The sequence below is a fragment of the Oncorhynchus keta genome, chromosome 23 (genome assembly GCF_023373465.1).
Source record: "Oncorhynchus keta strain PuntledgeMale-10-30-2019 chromosome 23, Oket_V2, whole genome shotgun sequence".
NCBI lineage: Eukaryota > Metazoa > Chordata > Actinopteri > Salmoniformes > Salmonidae > Oncorhynchus > Oncorhynchus keta.
The window spans coordinates 28373619-28389455 of record NC_068443.1 but is presented as its reverse complement, the minus strand read 5'-3'; the positions used below and the strand labels follow the sequence as shown (position 1 = coordinate 28389455).

General features: G+C 42.7%; 1 protein-coding gene across 3 annotated transcripts in view; it reads left to right on the top strand.

Annotated features, from left to right (window-relative positions):
- LOC118402540 (tenascin-R-like) overlaps positions 1-15837 on the top strand; it is a 130191-nt gene that overhangs the window by 108153 nt on the left and 6201 nt on the right. For all 3 annotated transcript variants that reach the window (XM_052476980.1, XM_052476979.1, XM_052476978.1), the window contains 7 exons: positions 949-1068; positions 1811-1954; positions 4806-4936; positions 10242-10374; positions 10840-10991; positions 12664-12760; positions 15673-15834. In XM_052476980.1, coding sequence (XP_052332940.1) covers positions 949-1068; positions 1811-1954; positions 4806-4936; positions 10242-10374; positions 10840-10991; positions 12664-12760; positions 15673-15834 — 939 coding nt within the window. The remainder of the gene's footprint in view (positions 1-948; positions 1069-1810; positions 1955-4805; positions 4937-10241; positions 10375-10839; positions 10992-12663; positions 12761-15672; positions 15835-15837) is intronic.

Below are 15837 nucleotides of genomic sequence, written 5' to 3'. Positions count from 1 at the left end.
GATCCTTCGCACTAAGGGAAAGTTTGCTGCAGTCGCTGGAGAGTCCTGCCTGCCGGGTAGCGACCGATGTCAAGCTCCGAGGCACTCGCTGCAATTCCAAAGGTAATTAGTGTCCACGATTCACTGGACTGGAGTCAACTGTCCAGCTGATGGCTGTGGCTGGGACAGAGACGTACTGTGGCTCAGCAGACTCTGGTTGTATGTTTCTGCATTGTATTGATACTGTAGCTGACCAGCTTTCACACAGTCAGGGCAATGTGTAACACATTTTTACCCCATAGGCTACACTACATTCTTTAATTTATACAATGCTTATATAGGCTTCTGCTTATGGATGTGGTATAAATGGGGTATTGAATGTGTGCTGAAGTCCTTGGATACCCTTCAAGGTTTTGGTCTGGTTGGGGCACATCGTCAGCCATATCATAACTACACAGAGATTGATGAATAGATTATTACATACTTGATTGATTAATTAAGTAGTGTTGGCTTACTCAGTCTAATCTAATTACATTTTATTTCATTTCAAATTGTCAGCTTTCATTGGATTCAATTAAATATTTAAAGTAATGAGTTTAATTAAACCCATTCTATCCATGGTGCGAGATGTGAGGCAGTGTGATTATGATTCCTAGATACGATCTTAGCTGTTTCCCATTAATGAGGGTGTGGTCTAGAACTATTAATGTTTGGATGCCAGCTGTTTTCTTCTGTGTTCTCAAGAATGGTTCTTGCAGTACCATGTGGACTATATACTTCTCTGCAGAATTATACAGTATAGTCCACATGGTGGTCTGTAATTGGAACATACAGTCAATGGAATTTAGTAAAGTGATGGGGTGGGATCTGTGAACCCCTCTGACCCACTTTTTTGTATTCATCTCTCACTTTATCTCTCTCACTTTATCTCTCTCACTTTATCTCTCTCACTTTATCTCTTTGATGCAGCGATGGACATGCCAATGGAACTGACAGCCCTCAACATTACCCCACAAGGAGCTTTATTGCAGTGGAACCCTCCTCTGTCCAGCGTTGACAACTACGTGCTCACCCTCACCTGCAACCAGGGTAGGCAGAATTATTCTCTTCTCACACACTATGTATCTCCGCCACAGGGGTGGAGCGTGTGGAGCACCCTGAGTCTTTAGGTGGACTCCTGCCAGGTCGACTCTGAGAGAAAGTCTAACGTTGTGTCCCAAATGGCACCCTATTACCCATAGATCTCTGGTCAAAAGTAGTGCACTATATTTGGAATAGGCTGCCATTTGGGCTGCGGCCTAGGACAGCTACTTGTAAATCAGCTCAGACATCAACCTGTTAGTCGATGCCGCTTTCATCAATATGGCCACAAATGATGGTTCTTCAGCAACCTCTTGCCAATGTGCTCTATTGACTCTAGTGTGTTCATTAAGTGTGATTTCTCATTTACTAATCCAAACTCATCTAGGCAATAGCATCTTGGCAGAAATGGTTTGTTAACCTGTTACTTTTCATCATCAACACGGAACCTATTTCTAAGGATATAGTAAGCCATTCATTAAACAGGCAATTTATCTAGATTGGTTATACAAAGTTTAGTCGTGCAAGCAAATAAGAAATTGTGAATTTAAGTGAAATTGATTTCAGCAACATGCAATTAAACCTGACCAATAATAACCCCAATCTACCAACCCTGACAGCGACTGCGCATATCCTAGGCAACTGTTATATACTCAAATTGTTTAATGTAATCATAAAATCCAGGTTTGTTTGCAATCTCATGTAGTCTCCTATTCTAATGTGAGTCTTTGTGTTCCTCCTTCTCCTTAAGTGACAGCTGACACCTTCCTGGTGGAGGGTGGGAAACAGGAGCACCAGCTCACTAAGCTCTTGCCGAGCACCACTTACTCTGTAGCCCTCTATGCTACCAAGGGACCCCTGACCAGTGGAACGGTCATCGCCAACTTTGCAACACGTATGTCACGTACTTTACTTGCTTAGCTACTTACTGTTCCACCTACCCATTCAGAACTAGCCCACAAAGACTACTGAGAGCAAGGCAAGCTACTTAAAACTCCTTGAAACATACTTCTATTCAACTAACGTGTGCCCTCTCACATTTCTTAGTTAAAGTGTGTCTAATTAGCAACAGGAATCCTTTCCCCTCTCATTGAGGCCCTTGCAGTGTGATCACGGACTGACCACGTCTCTAATGCTGGTATACAGTGTTCATATTAGGACAACCTCAATCTCATACATAAAACAAAATAATCTCATTTGCCAGGACTGAGGCTGTCCTAAAAATGGACACCGTACTGCTAGCTAACAATCTTCACAAGCCAATCATATCATACCTACTCCACTCTAGGGAAGGGAGAAGAGGAGGGGAGGAAGATGGTGTAGATTAGCAGAGTTGGGGCTCTGGGCCCAGTTGCATAAAACATCTGTTTTTCCCTTAAGGGTTTACCTTAAGGAATAATGTTCCCTTACCTAAGTTAAGGGTGTTGCATAGAGCACCTCAAATATTTCATTAGGGAAGGGCATAATTTAAGTGTTTTACTGTGGTTTGAAGGCATATATGGCAGAAAGACTATCAGGTTACCATGGAGAAGACCTGATTCACTGAATGAATTTCTCATCAAAGAGATTACATTTATTTTGTGATCGCAAAATAGAACTTCCACAATCAAGACAGGAGAAACAGATTGATTCAGAAGATAATGAAACATGTTTTTTTTGTTACTTTTTTCTGAACTTGTTTCTATGACTTTCTAAAACGTCAAGTTAGCAGAGTAGGTAGCTACCTAGACACCTAGCTATGTAGCCATTGATTATGCACCTTTCATTGTTTAGCTACCTAGCTTGCCGATGGGTGTTTTCTTTTCGAAACCGGGGTAGAGGAAAGCAACATTCACCTCCACAAATGTGTTTTACATCGATATCCATACTCAATGAAGCACCTAAGGGACCTCATGGGCACCCTTAACTTTTTCACTTAATTTAAGGGGTAGATTTGCTTTAAAATGTTTTGTGCAACTGACTTAAAGTTACGAAACTCTAAGGGAAAAGATAAGGGGAAAATGTACTTAAGATGTTTTGTGCAACCGGGCCCTGAACTTTATTTTCAGTGTTTCATGAACAAAACACTTCTGTCAGCAGCAGGGCATTAATATCCCCAAGGGAGCAGCACGGCCCAGGCTGCACTATAGTGGAACCACATGAACATTTTCAGGCCAAGTGGGCTGCTGCCTGTGTAGTGTACACAAACAAATGTTCAGAGAAAAAAAAACTAGTAGCTTTTTGGGGCTTTTTTGTCTTGCGGTAAAAGTCTCCCTATGGGGAGGGGCAATTCCACTATATTTATTTAATCAACCAGTTCCCTTTGCAAAACCTTATTTATAGACACTGTTTTTCGACAAATTAATTTGTCTAAAAGTGTCACAGGCCATTGGTTTTGCTACTCAAGGGCCAGCCTTGTTCTCTGATGTTGACACGTAATCACTGAATGGGGTAGCCAAGTTCACCAGACTTCAGAGACTTTTTACATTTTTAATTTGGGTGTTATTTAATTTTCGATGCTGTTACTCTCCGCTTACGCTTTGTTTTCACTGACTGTTATGCTCTGATAAAAATGTGCCTGTGTTGATGGCCTCTTATGAACATAAAGTTATTTGCTGACTCACTTTCTAAAAGACCTGACCAGCGAGAGAGATTTTATTTAGGGAAGTTTTAGAAATTATAATGTGTCTTCAAAATAAGTACTTTGGTTTAGTATACACCTGAACCAGTGCATGGGGATTCACTTATTAATTGTTTCTTGATGGAAACAAGTTTTCTTATCATATAGTAATAATCCATTACTTCACTTGCCATCTGTTTGCATGTTGAGACACCTCTACATTATATGTCCAAAAACACCACCGTTCTCTCAGAATAGTGTAGTGAGAGAGAGAGAGAGAGAGAGAGAGAGAGAGAGAGAGAGAGAGAGAGAGAGAGAGAGAGAGAGAGAGAGAGAGAGAGAGAGAGAGAGAGAGAGAGAGAGAGAGAGAGAGAGAGAGAGAGAGAGAGAGAGAGAACAAACAAGAAACAAACAAGAGAGAAGTGTAGGCATTGTCATGGCTTGAAAAGTTTAAATCAAAATGAAAGGGGATGAAAGGAAAATTAAGATTGACGCCCTCTCAGGCATTGCAGTCATGTTGAGGAGAGAGGAGGAGAATGGCAGTCTGTCAGATAAGACCTCGAAGAGACAGATATGGTAGTGTGGACACCCACATTGTGATTTCTCTAGTGGGTACTACTGCTGTGTGGAGATGTCATTGCATCTCATGTAGAAAGTCCTTCAGTCCAGAGGCCTGAGGCTATCAGTGGTAAAACACTGTTAATTACTGAACTGTCATAGATCTCCCCTGAAAACACCTGAGGACAACAGGAGGAGAGCGAGATAGGGAAAAGAGTGAAACCGGAAAAAGAGTGTGCAGCAGGTGTTCAAGTGTGTTGGGCCAGTAACTGAAAGGTCGCTGGTAGAAATCTCTAAGCCAACTAGGTGAAAAATCTGTCCATGAGCCCTTGAGCACAGGTAGGCTGATGAGTTTTGAGCAGTAAAGGATGCTGGGTTAAGGACGATTAGAATGCATTCGCAGCAGGATGACTCCAACTAAGGTCCGCTAGAGGGGTGTTCATCAAATTAGGAGATAGATCACAATTGGGCAACTTTTCCAATTTAAGTACAGTATTTGGATACTAGAAATGGGCATACTGTAGCCACTAATGATTTGACTCAATGGAACAGGGACATAGTTATCTGCTATCTGATTTCTCCCCTCTAGCCATGGACGCTCCTTTGAACCTGACCGCCAGTGAGGTGAACCACCGCAGTGCCCTCATCTCCTGGCAACCGCCCATCGCAGACATAGACAACTACATGCTTACATACAAATCAGCCGATGGCAGCAGAAAGGTAGGCAGAAAACAGTAGGGCGTATCTACCTTTATTAACAAGAGTTCCCAATCACAGACACACACTGAACTGTGAACTGTAGTATCAAGCCAAAGCGGCTCAAATGGGAAATGAATATGAGCCATACGTGTTACGTGTTAAGCTTTACAAGCTTCCAAAATACTAGCCTTTCCCAGATCTATCTGTGCTCTTGTTTTCTCCATTGTTGTCATTGTCAAGTCAAACATTGGCATGACAATGAGTGGCAAGGAGTCACGACTTCCGCAGAGTTGGGTCCCTCTCCTTGTTCGGGCGGCGTTCGCCGGTCGACGTCACCGGCTTTCAAGCCATCCACGATCCACTTTTCATTTTCAATTTGTTGTGTCTTTGTCTTACACACCTGGTTTCAATCCCCCCAATTACTTGTTCATTATTTAACCCCCTGTTCCCCCATGTTTGTTTGTGAGTAAGTGTTTATTGTATTGTGGTCCGTATTTGTGACCTTGTACTTATACGACGTGTATTTTTTTGGTAGGAGTTGTCTTTTTCTATGAGTTTCCAATCAAGTTCCCACACGATGCTCAATCAATAAGCCAAAGGTCCTCCCAGGAGATATGATTGATAATACAAGAGCCATAATATGACTGTTACCGGTAGAGTTTTGAAGCTATCAAAACAGTGTAAATATCTCCCAGACAAATGACCGCTTAGTACAGATCCATTGCACAGCTCTACTCGGCAATAGAGCCGTTTAGATCTTTTAATTTGACTCCTGGAAACGTTTTCATTTTAATTACATTCTTTGATGTAGCTGAGTAATATTAATAAAGTAGATTAGGAAGGTTATTCCGTTGCAATATGCCTATTAATGACTCACCAAGAACAATTTCCCCTGATATTCTACAGCAGATATCGCTCTCAACTAATTACATCATTCAGGCAGAGCCCAAGAATGGGTCCCAAATAGTACCCTATTCCCTATATAGTGCACAACATATGACCAGAGCCCTATGTGCCCTGGTCAAATAGTGCCCTATATCAGGAATAGGATGCTATTTGGGACGAAGAGCCCAACACTGTACTGTCCTCACGGTCTTCATCTTAACGAGCTTTTAAACTTTTTTTTATGTATATACGTATATACACTGCTCAAAGGAATTAAGGGAACACTAAAATAACACATCCTAGATCTGAATGAATGAAATATTCTTATTAAATACTTTTTTCTTTACATAGTTGAATGTTCTGACAACAAAATCACACAGAAATTATCAATGGAAATCAAATGTATCAACCCATGGAGGTCTGGATTTGGAGTCACACTCAAAATTAAAGTGGAAAACAACACTACAGGCTGATCCAACTTTGATGTAATGTCCTTTAAACAAGTCAAAATTAGGCTCAGTAGTGCGTGTGGCCTCCACGTGCCTGTATGACCTCCCTACAAAGCCTGGGCATGATCCTGAGGAGGTGGTGGATGGTCTCCTGAGGGATCTCCTCCCAGACCTGGACTAAATCATCCGCCAACTCCTGGATAGTCTGTGGTGCAACGTGGCGTTGGTGGATGGGAGCGAGACATGATGTCCCAGATGTGCTCAATTGGATTCAGGTCTGGGGAACGGGCGGGCCAGTCCATAGCATCAATGCCTTCCTTTTGCAGGAACTGCTGTCACACTCCAGCCACATGATGTCTAGCATTGTCTTGCCAATCGCACCAGTATATGGTCTCACAAGGGGTCTGAGGATCTCATCTCGGTACCTAATGGCAGTCAGGCTAACTCTGGCGAGCACATGGAGGGCTGTGCGGCCCCCCAAAGTAATGCCACCCCACACCATGACTGACCCACCTCCAAACCAGTCATGCTGGAGGATGTTGCAGGCAGCAGAACGTTCTCCACGGCGTCTCCAGACTCTGTCATGTCTGTCACATGTGCTCAGTGTGAACCTGCTTTCATCTGTGAAGAGCACAGGGCGCCAGTGGCGAATTTGGCAATCTTGGTGTTATCTGGCCCCCACCTGTGGACGTCGGCCCTCATACCACCCTCGTGGAGTCTGTTTCTGACCGTTTGAGCAGACACATGCACATTTGTGTTCTGCTGGAGGTCATTTTGCAGGGCTCTGGCAGTGCTCCTCCTGCTCCTCCTTGCACAAAGGTGGAGGTAGCGGTCCTGCTGCTGGGTTGTTGCCCTCCTACGACCTCCTCCACATCTCCTGATGTACTGGCCTGTCTCCTGGTAGCGCCTCCATGCTCTGGACACTACGCTGACAGACACAGCAAACCTTGCCACAGCTCGCATTGATGTGCCATCCTTGGTGAGCTGCACTACCTGAGCCACTTGTGTGGGTTGTAGACTCCATTTACATTTACATTTAAGTCATTTAGCAGACGCTCTTATCCAGAGCTCATGCTACCACTAGAGTGAAAGCACCGCCAGCATTCAAAAGTGACCAAAACATCAGCCAGGAAGCATAGGAACTGAGAAGTGGTCTGTGGCCACCACCTGCAGAACCACTCCTTTATTGGGGGTGTCTTGCTAATTGCCTATAATTTCCACCTGTTGTCTATTCCATTTGCACAACAGCATGTTCAATTTATTGTCAATCAGTGTTGCTTCCTAAGTGGACAGTTTGATTTCACAGAAGTGTGATTGACTTGGAGTTACATTGTGTTGTTTAAGTGTTCCCTTTATTTTTTTGAGCAGTGTATATATATATATACAGATAAAGTCAGAAGTTTACATACACCTTAGCCAAATACATTTTTCACAATTCCTGACATTTAATGCTAGTAAACATTCCCTGTCTTAGGTCAGTTAGGATCACCACTTTATTTTAAGAATGTGAAATGTCAGAATAATAGTAGAGAGAATAATATATTTCAGATTTAATTTCTTTCATCACATTCCCAGTGGGTCAGAAGTTTACATACACTCAATTAGTATTTGGTAGCATTGCATTTAAATTGTTTAACATTTAAATTGTCAAACGTTTCGGGTAGCCTTCCACAAGCTTCTCACAATAAGTTGGGTGAATTCCTTCTGACAGAGCTGGTGTAACTGAGTCAGGTTTGTAGGCCTCCTTGTTCACACACACTTTTTCAGTTTTGCCCACAAATTTTCTATAGGATTGAGGTCAGGGCTTTGTGATGGCCACTCCAATACCTTGACTTTGTTGTCCTTAAACCATTTTGCAACAACTTTGAAAGTATGCTTGGGGTCATTGTCCATTTGGAAGACCCATTTGCAACCAAGCTTTAACTTCCTGACTGATATCTTGAGATGTTACTTCAATATATTCACATACTTTTCCTTCCTCATGATGCCATCTATTTTGTGAAGTGCACCAGTCAGTCCCTCTTACAGCAAAGCACCCCCACAACATGATGCTGCCACCCCCGTGCTTCACAGTTGGGATGGTGTACTTCGACTTGCAAGCCTCACCCTTTTTCCTCCAAACATAACGATGGTCATTATGGCAAAACAGTTCTATTTTTGTTTCAACAGACCAGAGGACATTTCTCCAAAAAGTACTATCTTTGTCCCCATATGCAGTTGCAAACCATAGTCTGTTTTTTTATGGGGGTTTTGAAGTAGTGGCTTCTTCCTTGCTGGGTTATTTCGATATAGGACTCGTTTTACTGTGGATTTAGATACTTTTGTACCTGCTTCCTCCAGCATCTTCACAAGGTCCTTTGCTGTTGTTCTGGGATTGATTTGCAGTTTTGGCACCAAAGTAGGTTAATCTCTAGGAGACAGAACGCGTCTCTTTCCTGAGCGGTATGAGGCTGCGTGGTCCCATGGTGTTTATACTTGCGTACTTTTGTTTGTACAGATGAACATGGTACCTTCAGGCGTTTGGAAATTGCTCCCAAGGATGAACCAGACTTGTGGAGGTGATGATGTCATGATGTCATGATGTCAATTAGCCTATCAGAAGCTTCTAAAGCCATGACAAAATTTTCTGGAATTTTCCAAGCTGTTTGAAGGCACAGTCAACTTTGTGTATGTACACTTCTGACCTACTGGAATTGTGATACAGTGAATTATAAGTGAAATAATCTGTCTGTAAACAATTGTTGGAAAAATTACTTGTGTCATGCACAAAGTTGATGTCCTAACCGACTTGCCAAAACTATAGTTTGTTAACAAGAATTGTGTGGAGTAGTTGAAAAACGAGTTTAAATGACTCCAACCTAATTGTCTGTAAACGTTTGACTTCAATTGTATATGTCTTTCAACACACATGCATGCACACTCACGAACACGCACTAACACTATATTGACCTCGTGTGTTTTTGGTGCTTGTGTTTGTCCAGTGGGTGTCAGTCATGCACAGAGGATTTGGTTTTAGTAACACGCTCTGTTGTTTTACTCTGCTTAGGTTCATTTCAGTCCCCATAAATTCTTCCCAACCTGTTCTCTCTGCTAATATAATCGTCATATTCACCACAGTGATCTGTGTTAGTTTGATTATGAATCATATGTTGACCTTCCAGATTAGAATAAATAATGCTCTTAACAAAAAAACTATAGCTGCATAATTCACCCAACATGTTTTCTTAAAATGTGTCACTTTTTCCAAAATGGCTGAATATTTCATTCAGTTCTTCATAGATATTTCATATGGCTCAAAGCCTCATCAGATTCAGCAGTTCAACGCTGCTGTCACGGCCAGCTCCTAGAGAGCTCATATTTTTATTTCATCTGCCAGAAAAAGAGATCTCTGAGAAAAATGGTATGCCATCCACTCTGCGACAGAAGATAAGCTTGATAAAAGTGGATTTGTCAAAAACAATGAAAGGGAACTGAGTTTTAGACTGAAATAGCCATTCTTCTTCCTCTTCCTGGCAGCTCCTTATATAGCACCAGTGTCTGATAAGGTCCTTTTCCTCTCCTTTTCAGTTCTCCCTCTTATCATTTAGAAAAACACAGGGCAGAGTTGTACAAGAGCCAACAACAGTGAAAAATGAATTCAACATTTATATGGGCCTGACATAAATCTTTTATGTCTGTAAATGTGCCTGGGTGCTTTTGTTGTTTGTTGGTAGGAGTCAGATGGTATCACCGCTATGGGTTACTGTCTGCTGTACACTTTGGATTGGATCTAGCTAAAACTATTTGCTGTACCGTATCCACTCACAGGCCCATAAATTATGATAAAAACCCTAGGTAAATGCTGTGCTTACACTCCTATTCATAACAACAGGGATTATCAGATCAGGGCCTGCATTCAAAAAGCGCCTCAGAATAGGAGTGCTGATCTAGGATCAGTTACTGTTCCCTTATCTGTGTGTTCTCCCCACTGTGGTGTGTGTGTGGTGCTACAGGAGCTGATCCTGGATGCAGAAGACACGTGGATCCGTCTGGAGGGCCTTGCAGAGATCACAGAATACACTGTGAGGTTGCAGGCTGCCAGAGGATTAGAGACCAGCGATATCATCTCTACAGCCTTCACAACAGGTAACCACACATGCATGCAGACACACATTCTCACACATTCTCACACATTCTCACACACACACACACACACACACACACACACACACACACACACACACACACACACACACACACACACACACACACACACACACACACACACACACACACACACACACACACACACACACACACACACACACACACACACACACACACACACACACACACACACACACACACCATTCATCCCCACTCCACACTCTATCCAGATTTCAGGGCCATATTCAATAAGCATCTCAGAGTATGATAGCTGATCTAGAATCAGATCCCCCCCTGTCCATTTCATCTTATTCATTATGATCTAAAAAGTCGGACCCTATATCAGCAGTCCTACTATGACACACTTTATGAATACAGGCCCAGTCCTCGTCATTCTCCATTATGTTGAGCTTATGTCATGTGTTCTTTTCTTCTCCGCTCCAGGAAACCGTCTGTTTGCCACCCCTCAGAACTGTGCCCAGCATCTGCTGAACGGGGAGTCTGTGAGCGGCGTCTACACCATTTACATCAACAGAGACGCCAATCAGGGAGTGCAGGTCTACTGTGATATGACCACAGACGAAGGAGGCTGGATCGTAAGTGTCTCATAGCAGGAGATATACCTTACAGACAAAACCCCAACAGCACCCAATATTATAGTGCATAGGGTGCCATTTGGGACATGTACTTTGTCAATATGTACAGTTGTGGCCAAAAGTTTTGAGAAGGACACAAATATGAATTTTCACCAAATCTGCTGCCTCAGTTTGTATGATGGCAATTTGCATATACTCCAAAATGTTATGAAGAGTGATCAGATGAATTGCAATTAATTGCAAAGTCCCTCTTTGCCATGCAAATGAACTGAATCACCAAAAAAACATTTCCACTGCATTTCAGCCCTGCCACAAAAGACCAGCTGACATCATGTCAGTGATCCTCTCGTTAACACAGGTGTAAGTGTTGACGAGGACAAGGCTGGAGATCACTCTGTCATGCTGATTGAGTGTGAATAACAGACTGGAAGCGTCAAAAGGAGGGTGGTGCTTGGAATCATTGTTCTTCCTCTGTCAACCATGGTTACCTGCAAGGAAACACGTGCACAAAAAGGGCTTCACAGGCAAGGATATTGCTGCCAGTAAGATTACACCTAAATCAACCATTTATCGGATCATCAAGAACTTCAAGAAGAACGGTTGAATTGTTGTGAAGCAGGCTTCAGGGCGCCAAAGTAAGTCCAGCAAGCGCCAGGACCGTCTCCTAAAGTTGATTCAGCTGCGTGATCGGGGCACCACCAGTACAGAGCTTGCTCAGGAATGGCAGCAGGCTGGTGTGAGTGCATTTGCATGCACAGTGAGGCGAAGACTTTTGGAGGATGGCCTGGTGTCAAGATGGGCAGCAAAGAAGCCACTTCTCTCCAGGAAAAACATCAGGGACAGACTGATATTCTGCAAAAGGTACAGCGATTGGACTGCTGAGGGCTGGAGTAAAGTCATTTTCTCTGATGAATCCCATTTCCGATTGTCCGGGGCATCCGGAAAAAAGCTTGTCCAGAGAAGACAAGGTGAGTGCTACCATCAGTCCTGTGTCATGCCAACAGTAAAGCATCCTGAGACCATTCATGTGTGGGGTTGCTTTTGCCTAAGAACACAGCCATGAATAAAGAATGGTACCAACACATCCTCCGAGAGCAACTTCTCCCAACCATCACAGAACAGTTTGGTGACGAACAATGCCTTTTCCAGCATGATGGAGCACCTTGCCATAAGGCAAAAGTGATAACTAAGTGGCTTGGGAAACATCGATATTTTGGGTCCATGGCCAGGAAACTCCCCAGACCTTAACCCCATTGAGAACTTGTGGTCACTCCTCAAGAGGCGGGTGGACAAACAAAACCCCACAAATTCAGACAAACTCCAAGCATTGATTATGCAAGAATGTGATGCCATGAGTCAGGATGTGGCCCGGAAGTTAATTGACAGCATGCCAGGGCAGATTGCAGAGGTCTTGAAAAAGAAGGGTCAACACTGCAAATGTTGACTCTTTGCATCAACTTCATGTAATTGTCAATAAAAGTCTTTGCTTATGAAATGAAATGCTTGTAATTATACTTCAGTATTCCATAGTAAAAAAAGATCTAATGACACTGAAGCAGCAGACTTTGTGGAAATTAATATTTGTGTCATTCTCAAAACTTTTGGACACGGCTGTAGGTGGAATCAGAGTGGTGCCACCTGGTCTTCACTCTGTATCTGGTCTGTGTTCCAGGTGTTCCAACGTCGTCAGAATGGCCTTACCGACTTTTCCAGGAAGTGGAGTGACTACAGGGTCGGCTTTGGGAACCTAGAGGATGAATTCTGGCTCGGTAAGTTTTCTCAGCAGCTCATTTCAGCCCCATAACACTTATTATTATTAGGAGGTATCTCTTGGGGCTACTTACACTATTTAATATAGGAATAGGGGGTGTTTGTGTTGCAGTCTCTGCTTCTGCTTATCTCTCCCACCTCAGAATTAACAGTTGACTTAATTTACACGTCTTTCTAGTCTGTTGTTCCTAGTCTGTTGTTTCTAGTCTCTCTCTCTCCTCTCTTTCTTTCATTACTTTACTTCACAAATACTAGCTCTGTGATTTATTAATGGATGTATTCAGCTCTCATTTCTCTTTGAGATTACATGGTAATTGTTTTTCATAAATGCTTTGATTTTGATACAAAACAAAAGGGCTCTCTCCTTTGATGCACTCTGGAATATTTCTGCAAAATTCATTATAACATCCATAATTATATTCATTAGAAAAGCTAGAAATGAACAATGTTTCTTCATGGGCTAGTTTTCATGCTGTTGTTTTTGTAAATAGATAAAAGATGACGTCAACATCAATATTTCATAGCAGAGATCCCAACCCTGAGAACTAGTTTTTGTAATTTTATTAGAAAAATATAATTAAAGTAGAGTACACTTTCATAACCAAAAAAATGATTGTTAATGAATTTAACCATTAGAACACGTGTCAAACTCATTCCACGGAGGGCCGAGTGTCTGCGGGTTTTCACTCCTCCCTTGGACTGGATTGATGAACTAAGAGGACTAATTAGTAAAGAACTCACCTCACTTGGTTGTCTAGGTCATGACCTGGTTGTCTAGGTCTTAATTGAAAGGAAAAACCAAAAACCTTCAAACACTAGGCCCTCCGTGGAATGAGTTTGATGCCCCTACTTTAGAATATTGCAGAATATCGATGACCCTGCAGAAGATTAGTCCCCAGTCTTTGTCATGCCTCTTTCTATGTTACCAATTGCCACTGCGTTCCTACCCAAGATGTACTTCAGTATATCATCTACTAATGACACACAGATCCAATGTGCTGGGAAAACAGTATGAATCCTGACTCATTCCTGATTGGTAAAAGCTAAAAGCACTTCTCACCCAGTAGATATTCCTTATGACCTGTTTCGTTTCTGCTGACTCAGTGCTGTGCTCACTCCTGTTGGGGACGGTAGGCGTCAGCTCTGGCTGAGCCAGGCTGCATTCCAGATGGCTCCCTATTCCCTATATAGTGCACTACTTTTGACCAAAGAGTTGCAGTGTACAGTATAGGAAATAGGGTGCCATTTAGGTTGCCGCTCCAGTCTACACTGCCAGGCCCATCCCATATCCCCTGTCTGTCATTAACTACACAGTAGGAGGTCACCTCTGGCTCTGGCAAGCACACCCAATGCTCCTCCTTGCCCAGTCTCGTACTAATAGATAACTGTCTGTCCACACTGCAAAAACACCTCCTGCCATGACAGGAGCACTGTAGCCATGTACTGTACCATTCCTGTGACTGACACTGATATGGTAAAGCTATGACCTCAAGAGAATAGTGGTGCTCTCAGAGGACATCGTAGTGGGGCTTCAGATGATGTAAGCACACAGCATCTGATCTTTTTTTTTTATCCGACATCGTGCCGCAGAGACTGTGTGTTAGACCTGACATTTGGTTGAACTATCCTGCTATGGACAGAATAGCTCTTTCTACAGGGAAACATTTCACATTAAGGTTGCCTCACAGTGAAGAAACAGGAATTAACGGATGCTACTATCAGTAGTTGAAAAGAGAACATTTTCATTTCAGCTGCGGTGCTATCCATTAGTCTGACTGACTAACCCGACCCCGGCCAAATATATTGTCAATTTGAGGACGTATTATAAAGAAACTGATGCAGTTGTGCAATATGCGATCATTTTCGCTCTTTTTAATTTGCCTCTTAATTTCTGTGGAAGTGTAGGAGTAAGCTGGGTAATAAAATGATAAGAGAAATTAATTTATGAAATATAATGAGAACAGAATACAGCCTCCAAATGCATTTTTAATCCTGCTGGCTATTTCTAATCAGGCTGACGCAAAAGCTTTGCTATCAGGTTAATAGCAGATGATCCTGCATTATGCACTGGGCAAATTGGACTTCACTCAATGTTTAACAAATCTTATTACACCAATTGCTTTTCCCCTGTCACCAGGGATTTCTTTTGTTTGTAATGCCGATTGTATCTTTTGCTGACATGTCGGAGCCCGAGCCCAGTTTCTCCCTCGTTCAGTCCAATGCTTATCATCAGAGGCTTCAAGTTTTTCGTGGGGTAAAAAATAACTGCTATCTGCTATCATGAGGCATGTACAACATCATATGATTTCTAGCTTGAGGTTAAACTTGAAACATCCCTGCCAAGAGGAGAGATTTGTTATCTTGGGAAAGCAAGGTCTAATCTCCCTGGTCCTTATCACAGCCTGGCTGGGCTCTGGGCTGGCAGCAGCAGTGGCAGCAAGGCCAAATGGACCAAAGACTGTTGACTAGAAGATATGGACAAATTTCACTTCACTGTCCACCTCCTCTTATCTCTATGTCATTTCCTGTGTGCATCGGTTCTTACCATGTCAAGGTGCAGGTAAAGGTTTATGTCAGACTTGAGTGAGTTAATTAAGCAATAAGGCCCGAGTAGGTGTGGTATATGGCCAATATACCACGGCTAAGGGCTGTTCTTAAGCACGTCGCAACGTGGAGTGCCTGGACACAGTGCTTAGCTGTGGTATATTGGCCATATATCAGAAACCCCTGAGGTGACTTATTGCTATTATAAACTGGTTACCAACGTAATTAGAGCAGTAAAAATACATGTTTTGTCATACCCGTGGTATACGATCTGATATACCACGGCTGTCAGCATATCAGCATTCAGGGCTCGAACCACCCAGTTTATAATTTGAACGGCCATTGGTTATCTCTTTTTCTTCTTCAGGTTTGGACAACATACAGAAGCTTGCAGCTCAAGGTCGCTACGAGCTCCGGATCGACATGAAGGATGGCCAGGAGTCAGTCTATGCCAACTATGACAAATTCGCCATCGGTGATGCCAGGAATTTATACAAACTCAGGATAGGAGAGTATAATGGCACAGCTGGTG